Raw genomic sequence first — 14,375 nt, 5'->3', positions numbered from 1 at the left:
AAGAGGCACTATGGAGACTATGGACCACTACGAGGCACAGCAGAGTGGTCTGGATGTAGTTTGGGGGCCATAATCAAGCGCCACAAGCGAACAGCGTGCAGCCGCCCAGAGACAGCTGAACGTGCGTGCAACCGCAGCGGACAGTCGGGTCATCCCTTGAGGCCTTATTCCTCAGGCTTTTCGCCGACTAACCTTGCCATGTCGTCTCTTCTCTTTGCGACAGTCTATTTCCTCGATCCCCTGTCGTGAAGTCTTGCCGTCGCATCCAAGCTGAGCCGCTCACCTGCAGCCCCAGGTCATACAAACGCGGCCTCGCGCAGCCTCCCGCCAATACCGACCGCAAGAACACTATAAGAAGAGAAGGCTGAAACGTAGGCAACAGCAAGAGGGGCGCTATCCGCCAGGCATCATGGTCGACCGCCGGCCACTCATGCAGGAGTCCTCGGACCTCTCTGAGAGCTCAGACAACACGCCCGCCCTGCCTTCGCTCGGCTTCTCCAGCAACTCCCATACTCTCGGGCTTACTACCCCGCCGCCTGCGCGACCGCACTACGCACGGCTACAGAGCGATACCACCGCCGTCGGTCGCAACACACCAAGTATCGTACAGGAGGAGGAAGAGGAAGAAGACATTGCAGACGGCTTCCAACGCGGCAAGGACAATGGACTAGGCATAGCAACATCCCCTGTCGCGACAACGCAGACCGCCAGGCGCGTTAGCATACAACCCATCCCGCGACGAGCCGTCGGTCCTGGCCCCAAGAGCCCGCCCACCAAGAGCCCCGGCGCATTCTCGCCTCTAGGCTCAGCCGACCCATACTTTGGAGGCTTCCCCAAGAGCTCAAACGAGTCCACACCCGATCTGCGACGAGACAGGTTCAGCCCCGATGTTGGTAGAGCAAGTCCTGACGTCGGCACGTACGAAGAGTTTCGGCACGGCATACTCAAGAACGCAAAGCAAAGCAACAGCAGCATAAATGAGTACGAAACATACATACATTCCGCTGATACCGATGGACTCCGAGGAGGAGGCGCCGCTCCCTCGATCAAGTCAGCATACGAGAACGACTTTCGCCCAATTCATGAATGCGCGACGACACGAGACTTTTACCACCCACGCATCACCTGGCTCAATTTGTCTTTGATTGTCATATCGCTGTTCTCGTGCTTGTTCTCTGGCATCTTCTTGGCCCTGGCTATCCGTGCCCCTCATTATGGGCGGCGCATTACTAGCCATGGGCCTATTACGCCCGCCGATGCTATCCTACTCACGACGGTCATGGCCAAGCTTATTGAGTTGTCTTTTGTGACGGCATTTGTGGCTTTCCTTGGGCAGGTGCTTAGTCGGAGGGCGTTTATGAAGGATCATGGGAGGGGGGTTACGTTGTCGGAACTTAGTATGTGGAGGTGGGTCGTTCAACCAGGTAAGCAGATGTCCTGTGTGGATCGTTTGTGAGGCGTGTTCTGACTTTTTTGTGATAGGCACTTTGATCACCCACTGGGAGACTGCAAAGTATGCTGGACTGTCTTTTCTGGGCATACTGAGTTTGCTGAGCGCTGTTTTGGCGACGCTTTACTCATCTGCAGCTGCCGCTACTGTTCAGCCTATGCTAAGAGATGGTAATTGGGATAACGGCCTGGTTCTGGCTGGCCGTGTCAAAAGCGATTTCGCAAACATCAACTACCTCAAGGAAATGTGTCAAACGCCCATTCGAACCGACCAGAAAGCTCAAGGAGAAACTTGTCTACAGATGGAACACGCTGGCCAAGGATACCACAACTTTCAGCGCTACCTCTCGGATTGGGATCTATCAGCCAGGAACGGCAACGGCACTTCAATCCAGAAGCTACGACCGCAGGGCTTTGGGCTTCTGTACGAGAACACTACGGTCACTGGGCAATGGATCGATATTGTCAACACTACTGAGGTTTCCCAGAAGTACGGTAGGGTTATCAACAATGTGACAATGGCAATGCCTCATTCAGGCGTGTTCGCTGCTGCCCGCGACCAAAGAAACGGAATCCTGCAGCCTGAAGAGCTAAACTCCGAAGGAACCTACTCGTTGCGCGCTTCGGTGCCGTCACCAGTATTGAACGTATTATGCGTAAACATGAACAGGACCGAGCTGGAGCCTATTGTATACGACGCCTGGAACGATGAGGTGGTCGATCTTCTTTCTTGGGGAAACGTTCCCGGTATCAGGGACAACGCGACCACAACCAACCAAACTGTGGTGGATGACATCTTCGGCTGGGACGTTAACGACACAACAACCACGATGAACTGGCCGCCCGTCTTCGGCAAATACCCCTTGCCTTTCAACACAATCATGAACCACACTAGCTTTGCCTGGGGACGATCCGCAATCTACCTGCTAGGACAAGGAGGACCAGATGATGTTGGCATGGATGGGACAGGCATCTTCTCATTGTGCAAATTACACCTCACGGTGAGACCAGGATGCAGTACACGTCATAATGTCACCGGCTCGGGCGCGACTATGGAAGCGCTTTGCGAAGACCCCAACGACAAAAAGGCCTTCGTCGAGACGGGCGAAGAAGTCAGCGTCAATACAAAGGGCGTGGCTAATTGGCGCGACATAGGTACTGACTGGTCCAACAGTCTGTCACTCGGCACAGGCCTCATGGATGCAAATGCGAGTACATCCAGACTATTGACACAATTGGTATTGAAGCCTACCAATCCGGATCCAGAAAACCTTCAGGTCGACCTAAGCAATGCCATACCCAGTTTAGGGGAGGCCCTGGCTGTTTTGGCTGGATGCACCTTGCTGTTGAGTATGGTGGATACGCCTTTTGTGACGTTCTGGGTGTGTAACTCTTTCTTTTTCTGTTGTTGGCGTCTTGCCACTTCGTAGCCCTCACTAGCGAATTCGCTGACACAACCCACAGAACTATTCCCACCCTATGCTCGACGAGTACCAAACGCAATACTTCAACGCCTCGCTCAAAGCCCAACAATATGCATCCGGGGGCATGCCCGGCGCTTCCAAAGCATGGGTACTCATACTTGCTCTCGTCTTCGCCATGAACGTCTTTGTCCTCATCTACTTCATCTTCCACCGCGGCCTGGTGACAGACTTTTGCGAACCGCCCAACCTCTTTGCCCTCGCCGTCAACTCGCCCCCATCGCACGTCCTCGCCGGATCTTGTGGCGGCGGCCCAGAAGGAAAACAATACATGGTGAACTGGTTCGTAAACCACGAGGGCAACCACTTATACATGGAGCCCGGCGAGAAGTCCCATCTCCTCGGTGGCCACGGCCACGGCCAGCCGCACGTCCACATGCATAGTCATACCCACAGCCCACTCCATGAAGCTCCACCAAGAGAAGGCAAAGGTGTGAATGGCTTCTTCGCCCAGATAGCCGAAACGGTCAAACGTAGATTCAGTATGAGAGAGCGTTCTGCGCCGACGAAGCTTCGGCCAGCTAGTGCGGTGGAGAGTCTCAGACCCCCTGTGACTGTTAGGCCCGGTAGTATAGCGTCGGATTATGAGATGGAGGATGGGCAGACGAGGACGTCGAGGCAGTATCAGAAGTTGGCGAAGAGAAGGAGTATGCTTTGAGCTTTTTTGGCTTGGGTGGTGTGGTAATGTAATGTTTATATGTAATGAATGTTTGACCGATACTCACGTCTGCTATCGAATGATCAGCACTTACAATATCTCTGAAGAACCCCAGGAATTGGACAAGATGAGTGTAAGTGACTGGTGGTTGGATGCGTTAGATCATCTCACTAGAAATAGGTAACGGCAGCTTGTGGTGAACAGCTTGCAGTCGTGCAACCCATGTGTTATATATCCGCCTACGTGATTCCAACAGTTGCATGTTGCGAGAGAAGAAGTACATTGCAGATGAATTTATCGCCGCCATAGGTACCATAATTTCTTCGCTGTCATCTCCGTATCCACTTTCCACCACCCTCGCCCATCGATAGCTACCACTTACTCCTATGTCGCCAGTCCACTGCATCTCTCGCGTTTGGTGGTTCATTGTCGTTTCGTGCGGCCTTGGGCTTGATCGGGCGTACTTAGAACGATCCGTCTCGTGGCTGTACGTCAGAGCTACTGGCGATTTCTTTTGGCTATCACTATTTAGTGACATGCACAGAAGCTTCGACTAGTCTTTGCTGCGAACCTTGTAGCCCCCATCGTAAGGTTGAAGATCATCGCCCTTGGGTCTTGGCTATCAATGCTTAGTGTTGTGTCGTGAAGACTCGGTTGAGTGTGGGCGAACCTTATATCCTCCATCCCCAGGCTGATCTGCGTAGATAATCCTTGGCTATAGCTTGTTAGTATTGCATTTTGTAGTGAACACTTGACCTTGCGATAGCGCATCATCCAGCACCAAAGTATCTATCCACGGGTATAGAATGAATCATGCGTACCTTACTATCATACGAAGCCATGTTAGACCTACTGGCGTGAGGGATGTTGAAGCCTGGATGGAAGTTCGGGATGATGTTTCGGATATTGCTAGTAACGAAAAATGCTGCCCGGATACGATGGATGGTACGATGCTCTTATCCACAGACCTACGAGCGGGAAGCAATCTCGAGACTGACCAGCTGATACAAGGTCTACATGCACTAGTATCCAGCCGACACTTCCAGATAGTCATTCGTCAAATCTCACCGATGAGACACCCACCAGGCGACAAGGCTGGCTCTGTGTCCTATCAATATAGCATGACTTACACATACCCCGCTTTTGCAGGCGACATTCTGGGCCGGCACGGCAAGTATAGGCTCAAATGCTAGGACTGTAGCCTATGATACTCGAGAAAAGGAGCGGTGTAGCTCTCCGCGAAAGCCACGTTCTTTGCTATCGGAGTGACGAACCGCGAGACGGTCCGATGAATATCAAACACACCTTCCCTAGATATCACGGGAACAGATAGTGCTAGGCATTCTGGATTAATGGCATACACTTGAACGCTATGAGTGCGGAAAGTAATACAAACAAGAGGCCATTATCGCGGATGCGACAGATGGTAGCATAAATGAGACAGATCTAAGTATGGCTAGGTCAATGAGGACGACCTAAGTCTCTGGGATGTAGGCTAGAGGACTTCAGGTTCAACAGAGGCTAAGCAAGATATGTAATATAAGACATTGTATAAAGAGAGTTATACCACCAGGGGGTAAACGAGTGTAAACAGATTGCAACCCGATAGGAAAGAGAAACAAGCAATACAAGAACCCGAACGCGACCTCGATAGCGATCAACGCCATCACCAACACACCAAACCGTTGAAATCCGCACGTTCTCATCGCGCCGGCGGCTGCGTCCAACGCCCCAACATCTGACCAAGTGCCCAATTCCATTCATTAACAAAAGCATTCGTGAGCTGCGTGATCTGACCCGCCCACATAGCTGGCTGAGACGCCTGGTAACGCGCATAGTACGGCAGTAGCTGACTGTCTTGAGATCAGCAAACGAAATCGCAATGTAGTGTATGTTTTGGTAGACGTACTCAGTTTGTATCTTGTTCAGAACCAACCAACACAAGTTCCATGAGCGGTTGCTTGCAGGGTCGGCGTAGACACGTCGCTTTGCTTCGTCTAGGCAGTCAGAACTACAGATGGGTTAGCACATGCTTTGGGAGGCACCGTGTACCCTTCGGGGGGTCATGATGGGCAGTTTACCTGAAAGGATAGTTCCTAGTCAATCCACGAAGTTCGGTCAACAGGCCATGCGACTCGACGTAGTACTTCCCTGATACCCACAATCAGTTTTCAATCTACATATACCAGTATTGTCGATACTTACAAGCCGCCGTCATCGGCTCACTGCAGTCCGGTGTACCGAGCTTTGCAAAAGCCTGCTCGACACGGACGAGTTCAACGATGGTATTGAACTGGTGAGATCGAAGCGCTTGGATGTATTGTGCCTTTTCGGCCTGTTGGAGTTTAGCATCCGGGAAATAGGTGTTGACGGTCATATAGCGGATTGAGACGTACGGAGGTGATCTTTCGGCTGGAAGACATTCTGGCGAACTGTGGAACCCGGTATCTACGTGCTGGTGGGTTAAAGTATTCGCTGTGGTTGGGACTGGTAGAAGATGTAGGATCGATGGACATGTAATAGCAATTCGAACCCGAGCTCAACTGAACATGGGGTACCGAAGTTGATGGAGGAGGATGTATGGGAAGGACAACTTGCTGTGATGAGTCCATCGTTTGTTGAAGATAGTCAAAGTATTATATAGGTCTTTTCTATTGCTGATGTTGTCGTAGGAGTGGCCCTCTCAGCTATAGTCATCTCATAGCCAATGTGTGTGTCGTGAGGCATCCACGGAGAGCCACATGCAAGAAAGTTCCATGGGGATGAGTTCAGCTCTCGACGCCATATCGTCATAAGAAGTTGCAGGCTTCCCAAACAACAGTGCCAAGGGTGAAGAAGGCAGCTGTGAATTGTCGAATGCGGAAGCATCAAGTAAGATTATGAATCCTTTGAGGAACTATGAGATAACCTTCGTCCCTTTAGGCCTCCGTGCGTTCGATATAGGTCCGATAGTGTTAGCATCGTCTCCTTGATAGGCCAGTCTGCTTGCAGCAATGGGTCTGCGACACATCAAACACAAGTGCTGTGGTCAGATTATGGGTCATGAACAAGGGCTATGCGACTTGGTCATGGCTCTCGCGGCCCGGTCGATCTGATCCCAAGAGCTTTTGTAGAGATACTGTGATAATACCAGCCACATTCTTGATGCCGAGAGTTTGGATTGATCGCTCATTGGTCGTGTATTCAACATGTTTCAACTGTGTAAGCAACAGTGGGTCGCTTGAACCCTAACAGCGTCTTCAACACCATCATCGCCGTTGCACCTTACGGAGAATACTGCGTATCAGGTAAGTGCCATGCTGAGGACCAACGCGCAGCATGGTAGCTGAGCTCGATGTTGTCGATGTGTGGAGTCGGCATTTAGGCGCAATCCTGACGGAGTGTGCGAAACACGTTCGGAAAGTCAACTTTCCGTTGTATATCTGGGTATTTCGACACAATGAGAAAGAAGCTAACCAGAACATGTCGGAAGGCTGAGGCTGATATCCCCATATCTGTGCTGACGATGGAAGAGTTCATGGGATCCGGATTTGGCCGCTGTGGCTGGTTAGCTTGTGGCTGAGTATCGCACCCTCGCCAACTTCACCGCTATTACCTCGCAATCCTCACGCAATTCACGATTGCTAACAACACTGCTCCCGGATAGCTTTCTTTCCGAAGGGTACCTGACAAAGCCGCTGCTGAGCAACCGCGCGTTTAGGATTCCGCGTTCCACGTTTGGAAATGTCCTCGGGCGTCACGATCCCCATCTCACCAGCCACGACATAAGCACGACGTTGACCCTCAGTCTCGGGACCCGCGATCCGCGATCCTGGAAAAGGCATATCAATCTGGACGAACATATCGCGATTGATGGAAGCCATTGGTAGCCATCACTTAGCACACGCATAATGGCCCTTGAGGCTGTATCGGCTTGTCAGCAACTCTACGTCAGAAAGAGCCTCAAGACACATGAACTGGGGTCTGAGTGCGCATGACTGGAAGCCGCCATGTTAAACTTCTGATGATCGACCGCTAGAAGGTATGCTTGTTGCATCTCACCTCATTCCGCAGGGCTGCTTTGCAGCTACCACAAGACTCAGAGTTGGGAGACCATATGCTCCAATAGAAGAAGGTAAAACTGCCAAGTGGTAGATGCAGTCGCTCGTCTGGCCCCATGAATATTTCAGCTGCGTTGTGCCAGCCCCCGTTCTGCCACTGCTTAGCGTTTCCATTCTATCTTGCGACTGGAAGGTTTCTAGACTGGTTAGTTCCTGATCACTCACGCATATCGACAAGATAGCAATCATTGGGAACCAATGCTTTCGAATGGACCGGACGGCCACCGATGATTCGTAAAGATTCACGTTGATAGATTCTTTTACATGAGCAGGCAGAAGTCTTTCGACTCCGCAGTGCGTTTGAAGTCGTCATCCACCTTTTACACCCAGACACCTAGACCCGAGTGGTCTATATGCTCAGCGCCATGATGGAGTTTACGATGTCGTTGTCGTTCTCCTTGAGGGCCTTGACGGCCTTCTTCCGCGAGACGCTGGCCTGCTGCATGACGAGCTCGATGTCCTTGGCCTCAAGACCAGAGTCGTCGATCTCCTCATCGTCGTCCTCCTCTTCCTCCTCGTCCTTCTTGTCCTCGACAGCCTTGGCCTTGCCCTTGCCGGAGTCGTCGCCGTGGTCATGACCGGCGTGGTCGTGGGGCGCGGACTCGCCCTGAGCGAGCTGCTGGGCGGCGGAGGCCTGGGCCTGGGCGTTCAAGTCCTCGATCTTGGCCTCACCGAAGATGCTGGTGCGGGGTCAGCAGGCGGCTTGTGCCATTGAGGGGCAGCGACTCACATCCAGGTGTTGCTTGAGGGCGACTTGTAGACGTCCGGCTGGTTGATAACAAACAGAACCTGGTAGGTGTGTTAGCCTAATACCCTGCACTGTGTCTACGGTCTGCCCGCATCTCGTGTTTGTTGACTGCAGCTCCCCCACCAATTGCGCGGAAAGCACTCACGTTCTTCGGTCGGCGGAGGGTGACGCGTGTGATGCCGTCGATGTGCTTCAGGCCGAGCTTGGCAATGGCCTTGCGAGCCTTCTTCTCGTTGCGGGAGTGGACGGCGACGGAAGAGCCCGCGGGCACGTTGACCTCGCCCTCCTCGTTCTCAGACTCGTCGCTGGACTCATCCTCCTCGATCTGGACGTTCTTCTTCTCGGGCTCGTCGGGGAGCTCTTCAATGCGGGGGTTGGCCATTTTGTCGGTTTGTGGGTGACGGCAGGTGGTGGTGGTGCTGCAATATCGAGCGTCGCGGAGTTGGGGTCGGAGCTTCCAAAAATGATTTGTGGGCGGTTTAGCGCGGGCAGCTCTCGCAATTGGCAATGACGCCCATCACAAGCAACAATTACTCTCACAGCCTATGTCGCGCAATTCACAAGGAAGGGCATTTCAAAGGGGGTATCAAATTGCAATTCTAGTTGCACTGTTCGTGTGTGTTCATGAATTTGTGGATTGAACTCTCTTGCTACATGTGGAATGCATGCGAGAGCCGAGTAAACCGTTCCCAAACCGAATTGCACCGTGCCAAACATTGGACTTATTCGCCCTTAACCAGGCCTTGAATTTTTGAATGCCTTTGAGGTCGCCTTCGGAATGCTCATGAAATGCACGTCATGCCTCTATGCCACCTGCATGCAGCGATCACCACAACGCCTGTCTCCCGACAGCATCGAGACTACCTATGCCTTTGCGCTGGCGCGGATCTTGGCGAAGGTCTTCTGAACCTCGAAACGAGCCTGTGTTGTTGTTAGTCTGTGTTCCCAATTCGCATCCGGGGTACCGCGTCTCGTCCGAATGGTCGCATTCGACGACACAGGTACAAGCCAGAACGTACCTGCTTCCTCATCTTCATGACCTTGAAGCGCTCAAAGTCATTGAGTCCCCGCCTCTTCTGGATAGCCGCACGCTTCTGGGCCCATGAGCTCTCGTCGAACTTTTGCTGGACCTTGTGCTCCTCCCACTTCTTCGCGACGTGGCCGTTACCCGAGGCACGGGGAAGCTTGGGGATGACGATGGGTGTAAGGGAGAGTTTCGCAAGCGCGACTTCCTGGCGAGGGACAGGGGCCTTCTCGGAGGGACCTTGGAGGAGGACCTATGTCTGTGTGAGCCGCTGAACAGCACCCGGATCGCGGATTTTCCATACACGCTTGTGGTCAATGATCTCGACGATGACAGCGAGGCGGCCCTCGAATGCACCCTCGTTGAAGAGGACCACGCGGCCGACCTCTACCAGCCTCCAGGCACTCGTTGTAATTTCGGCGTCACCCATTTCGTCGATATGTGCTGCAAGAGAATGTTAGACGGGAAGACACGTGGAGTATTGCTGCGTCGAAAGCGTACCGGTCGGAAATAGGAGTCGGTGTTGATGTTCTTGTCGGGAGTAAGTAATGTCGGTCGGTGGAGGTTCGAAATTCAGTGTGAGGCCGGGGCCGTGCACAAGCGAAAGGCGCCTTGGCGCTAGCGCCGTCCTTAAAGTTTTCTGCGACCGCGCGACTTCCATCATCTCCTCAAGCACCGCGGGCACCGCAGAAGCACCACGCTCGACTCGACAGCCGTCGCGACTTTATGCAGTCGTCGACGTGGCTATTACGACCACTTGACCTCGCACCATGCGCTCTGCAGGTGCAGACGCGACGGACGCGACATGCGCCGAGCTAAACTACTCCAAAGACCCATAGCTACGATCCAACACCCATAGCTCCACTGGTATGTCTCTCGCCTCCACACTCCTCCCCCATCCTAGGATGACATAATTTGCGATTGAGCTCGGCGTCGGAGACCCTCGCCGGGGTCTCTTAACGGCGTCGAAGTCATGACATTCAATTTCTTACATATTCTGAGCTTGCCTTACCCATTCAGCTTCATCACCGCACCGACTTCGCGACAACGGCTGACCAAAACAGACGCTTAGATACCCAGCCAACAGATACCCGACATCCGACGTCGCTGTTAGCCTGCTCATTGCAAACCCATGTCGACATGCGACTGCAGTGCCGTCACTCCACACGGCTATCATGCACAGGTCAGTTCTTACTTTTTTACATCACCGCCCCCACTCCCAATGATTACAACATGCAATAGATAGTATATGATTTCTATGATTACTATTTTATCACCAAGATCACTGAAGGGATCCACAAACACGCTCTGCTTGATAACGCTTTGTTTCGATACAAGTCACTGACAAGCCTGCAGGTAAAATCTCATGTGTACGCAAGTACGCTCAACATCGCTGCATGTGCCAACTGCACGTTCTGTCTTCGTGTCAAGCCATGTTTTTAGCCTTCTTCAATCAAGTTGGCTTGTCCGCGTTGGGTCACGCGCGCATGTGATGAAGGCGACTAAAATTTGTGAAGAAATAGTTTAGCACGATCAAGGCCATTCACGCGATATGCCAGACAGGTCGCAAAGGTAAGTGATATGTAGGCCGTGTAGGCAGGGTATTCGCTCTGTGATCTATCATATCTAGCTAGTCTCAATAAAAATCTCAATCAACATCTGCATCATCCTCCGCGACTCTCTGCTCTGGTGTCGTTGCTCTCCTTCGTGTGATTTTCCTTCCGTAGTTTCGGTACAGGTTCGTCAGCAGCTCCCTTACCACGTCGTTGAATGCTGTCCTTGCGTCAAATTTGCTTCCACCGTACGGGAAGGGGACGATCTTGGACCAGTCGGCGTTATCTTCAAAGTAAAACTCGAGATCAAATGCAACCGCATCCTTGAGCATGGTCTTGAGCGTCACTCCTTTGTGACCGTTGACGTCTGCCCATGCCCACAGTGCAGGGTCGTGGAAATTCAACGTGCTTGACGCTTCTTCGGCGAGGATCTGTCCGTTGAAGAGTAGGTGGCGGATGATGTTGATGTCGCAACCGCAATGTATGACAGCATACTGCAGTAGCTCGGTAGTGATGCCTTTTTGCACACCCAACAGCACGGCAAGCGCTGCCACCGCGTGCTCGTTACCCTCCTTGATCGCTTCTTTCATGCCCGATTTCGCCACTTCACCTGCCATACTACCCTCCCAATCGATCTCTCCAGTCAGGCTAACCAAAACGTAAAGCAGTGACGCTTTGTCCTCCGTCCATGGCCCATGCAGCAACTTTTCTGGTATGTGAAAGCCTTGCGCAAAAGCGAGATGAGGGATCTTGGTGAACTTGTATGGCCATAGTCCGTCGAAGTAGGACACTCCGGGGATCGTAACTCCAGTAGCTGCCCAGGCCTTCCCGCGCAACTTGACCATGGCATCTTGTGCGCGCTGCACGTATTTCAAAAAGAAGTCGTAGGTAAAGAAATGGCAGGTCAGGATGTTGGACTGGAGTGAGGCATCGCTGGTGACGAGTCGGTCCCGATAGTTGGTACGGTGATCGACGGTATGGAAGAAGGCCTGCATAGTGAAGCTCATCTCTATGGCATGTGAGGAGAGTTTCGCGCCAAGATCCCGTGAGCAGCGTGGAAGCGCTGGGTTCATGCTGTAAAGAAAGATCATTTCCAGCAGTTCTGTGGGGAGTCCTTGGAGCGTCGGCATGGCGGGCGTATATTCTTTTTTCTTGCGGGCTGACTTCGTTTTCCGTTGACGTTTGAGTTGAGATGTGGATGCTGAAGAGTTTTGTGCAGGTATGGTAAAAGGTTTACTTTTGGAGGCAGCAGCATATGCTGGGTGTAAGTACTTCCTCTTCTTGCCACGCACGATGATAGGTGTCAGTTCCATCGAGTACTTATGAGCGGCTGTTGCGACCAGGCAGCACTCAAAAGTAAGCCACTTCCGATTGCATGCAGCATGCACAAGGTAGATGGATCGGGAAAGGCTCCGCGTCACCTTTTGGAGATCGCACTGTGCGCCACGTTTTGGTGCACGGGCCCGGTGTGGCTTTGCCGCGGCGTTCCTGGAGCTAGCGTTAGCTTTCCGCTCGTCTTCCTGTCGCATAAACAAAAGACCCGAGGAGATTGACGCACCACGCGCGCGTGCACCACGAACGGAAAAGCGAATCACCGAACGAACGACGCGACCACACCGAAGAGATGCAGGTCCACGCAGTACCCGATTCCGAGCGCGCGTTTGATTCGACTGGGAGGAGGCTGCCCTGGGGGCTTGAGTTCGCAGAGTAAGTCATGTTTCACTGCCATTACCAAATGGAGCCTTCTGCACGCATGAGCCTAGTCATGCGACAAACAAGACTACAAAGTGTTCTTTATACGACATTCCTCTTCTTCATGCTATCTTGACGCCATGGACGACCTCAACTGGGATTCACCCATAGATTCGGACACACAGCTAACATCGATCCCCGACAGTCCCGATCAAAATCAACGGCGCGTGCCAGAAGAGAAAGGCCCCTTTGGCAAAGCACGGAAACGCGGCACCTCACGAGCGAAGACACCCTTGGGCGCCAGCAACGCAGCTGACGAAGCGAGACTCTACAACCAGCGCACAGAAGATGACATCTTCAGTCGTTTCAAGGCAGACGAAGACAAGAGGCGCTCGGTATCCGCGCGGCCAGCCGGTGCACTACCACCATCAGCTTCGGCACCAAATCTCATAGACGCAAGCAACGGACTGAACGTTTCGTTCGCAGCAGGCGCATCAACGAACGCCACTTTCGCACAAGAACCCAAGGAAGTCATACTATACGGCTTCGGATCCGAGCAGCAATGGGCTGCGATAGCACACTACGAGAAGGTTTCCAACGGAATGATCTACGAAGAATACGATCGCGAGCCACCCAACCCCAGGCTCGGCTATAGTCTAGCAGCGCAACGCTCGACATACTACCCAAACTTGGAACCGAAATACTTGACCAGGATCAAGACATATCTTGGGGGAGACCACTGGGTCAAGGTGACTTTCGATAGTGCGGAAGCCGCCGAGCGCGCATGTCACTACAGTCCGAAGAACATCCAGGGCTACACAGTTTACGCAGAGATGTACAGAGGGACAGGACCGCAAGGTGGTGACCGGCCGTTGCGCGCAGAAGGAGGGGGAATGTCACAAATCGCTTCACCCAACACCGTATCTTCAGGCACCTTAGGACCACGCGGTGCATCTCAGTCTTCAGCAACAGCCTCATCTGCCACAGCAACGGCCTCCCAGCCTGCAGCGTCACAAGGACTTGTATCGCAATCAAACTCGGAACCAGCCTGGCTGAGGAGTACAAGCGGCGCTTTCCCAAGCCATCTCGACGACATGCCCGTGGAACCCATGTCTCAACCACGCGAAATGCACCAAGCTCTCGACCCAAACACCGTTCCCGCGCATGCAACTACCACAGCATTGAACCCCCGTTCTCAACGCGCAACCCTGCGACTCAAGGGCGCAAACGTGAAGCCCGCTGTGTTCCTCCCACAAGAAAAGGCCTTCCTCCCCGCAAAACCCCGCTGGCAGCAAACAGTCGGCTCGGTGCCTGTCATTGGATGGGTGATTGGCTCAGGACATGGTATCATTGGCGACCATGTACCGAGAAAAGAGGACGGAACTTTCGACGCAAACAATGCGAGTCTCTACTGGCGGGTGTGGTATATGGTGGACAGTTGCTTCGGTAGTGACTTTTGTGGGGTCAGGGATGCGGAGTATGATGAGTAGGGTTAATTTCAGGTGGGGGGCATTTTTTGTAAGACCAAGGGGTATTTGATAAGCATTGGGCGGCGTTTTCGAAATGACAATATAGCGATGTGACTTCTAGTGCTTGGAGGGTTCGGTATCAAATGCATATGTAATGAAATACGAGTGGCATCCTCAGCAGAAAGCGTTTCTTTCGTGATG

General features: G+C 52.7%; 6 protein-coding genes across 6 annotated transcripts; 2 read left to right on the top strand and 4 right to left on the bottom strand.

The window, feature by feature from the left end:
• Window positions 1-409: 409 nt before the first annotated feature.
• Window positions 410-3,588, top strand: J4E85_006619 (uncharacterized protein; the record flags this gene model as incomplete). The annotated part of the gene is made up of 3 exons (XM_051470855.1): window positions 410-1,424; window positions 1,483-2,831; window positions 2,914-3,588. The coding sequence occupies 3 exons, from the start codon at window positions 410-412 to the stop codon at window positions 3,586-3,588; spliced, it is 3,039 nt and encodes a 1,012-aa protein (XP_051325065.1).
• Window positions 3,589-5,665: 2,077 nt separating this feature from the next.
• On the bottom strand, window positions 5,666-5,965 carry J4E85_006618 (uncharacterized protein; the record flags this gene model as incomplete). The annotated part of the gene is made up of 2 exons (XM_051470854.1): window positions 5,666-5,739; window positions 5,794-5,965. 2 exons carry the CDS (start codon window positions 5,963-5,965, stop codon window positions 5,666-5,668), a joined length of 246 nt encoding a protein of 81 aa, XP_051325064.1.
• Window positions 5,966-8,037: 2,072 nt separating this feature from the next.
• Window positions 8,038-8,818, bottom strand: EGD2 (GAL4 enhancer protein; the record flags this gene model as incomplete). The annotated part of the gene is made up of 3 exons (XM_051470853.1): window positions 8,038-8,368; window positions 8,419-8,477; window positions 8,582-8,818. The coding sequence occupies 3 exons, from the start codon at window positions 8,816-8,818 to the stop codon at window positions 8,038-8,040; spliced, it is 627 nt and encodes a 208-aa protein (XP_051325063.1).
• A 482-nt stretch (window positions 8,819-9,300) lies between these two features.
• Window positions 9,301-9,890, bottom strand: J4E85_006616 (uncharacterized protein; the record flags this gene model as incomplete). The annotated part of the gene is made up of 3 exons (XM_051470852.1): window positions 9,301-9,357; window positions 9,456-9,713; window positions 9,765-9,890. 3 exons carry the CDS (start codon window positions 9,888-9,890, stop codon window positions 9,301-9,303), a joined length of 441 nt encoding a protein of 146 aa, XP_051325062.1.
• Window positions 9,891-11,108: 1,218 nt separating this feature from the next.
• J4E85_006615 (uncharacterized protein) lies at window positions 11,109-12,143 on the bottom strand (the record flags this gene model as incomplete). Its single annotated transcript, XM_051470851.1, has 1 exon — window positions 11,109-12,143. One exon carries the CDS (start codon window positions 12,141-12,143, stop codon window positions 11,109-11,111), a length of 1,035 nt encoding a protein of 344 aa, XP_051325061.1.
• Window positions 12,144-12,845: 702 nt separating this feature from the next.
• On the top strand, window positions 12,846-14,195 carry J4E85_006614 (uncharacterized protein; the record flags this gene model as incomplete). Its single annotated transcript, XM_051470850.1, has 1 exon — window positions 12,846-14,195. One exon carries the CDS (start codon window positions 12,846-12,848, stop codon window positions 14,193-14,195), a length of 1,350 nt encoding a protein of 449 aa, XP_051325060.1.
• Window positions 14,196-14,375: the final 180 nt, after the last annotated feature.

Source organism: Alternaria conjuncta, assembly GCF_024043145.1.
Source record: "Alternaria conjuncta strain BMP 0040 chromosome Unknown scaffold_9, whole genome shotgun sequence".
Classification (NCBI taxonomy): Eukaryota; Fungi; Ascomycota; class Dothideomycetes; order Pleosporales; family Pleosporaceae; genus Alternaria; species Alternaria conjuncta.
Note: the sequence above shows the minus strand (reverse complement) of the source record. Positions and strands in the feature narration are given on the sequence as shown.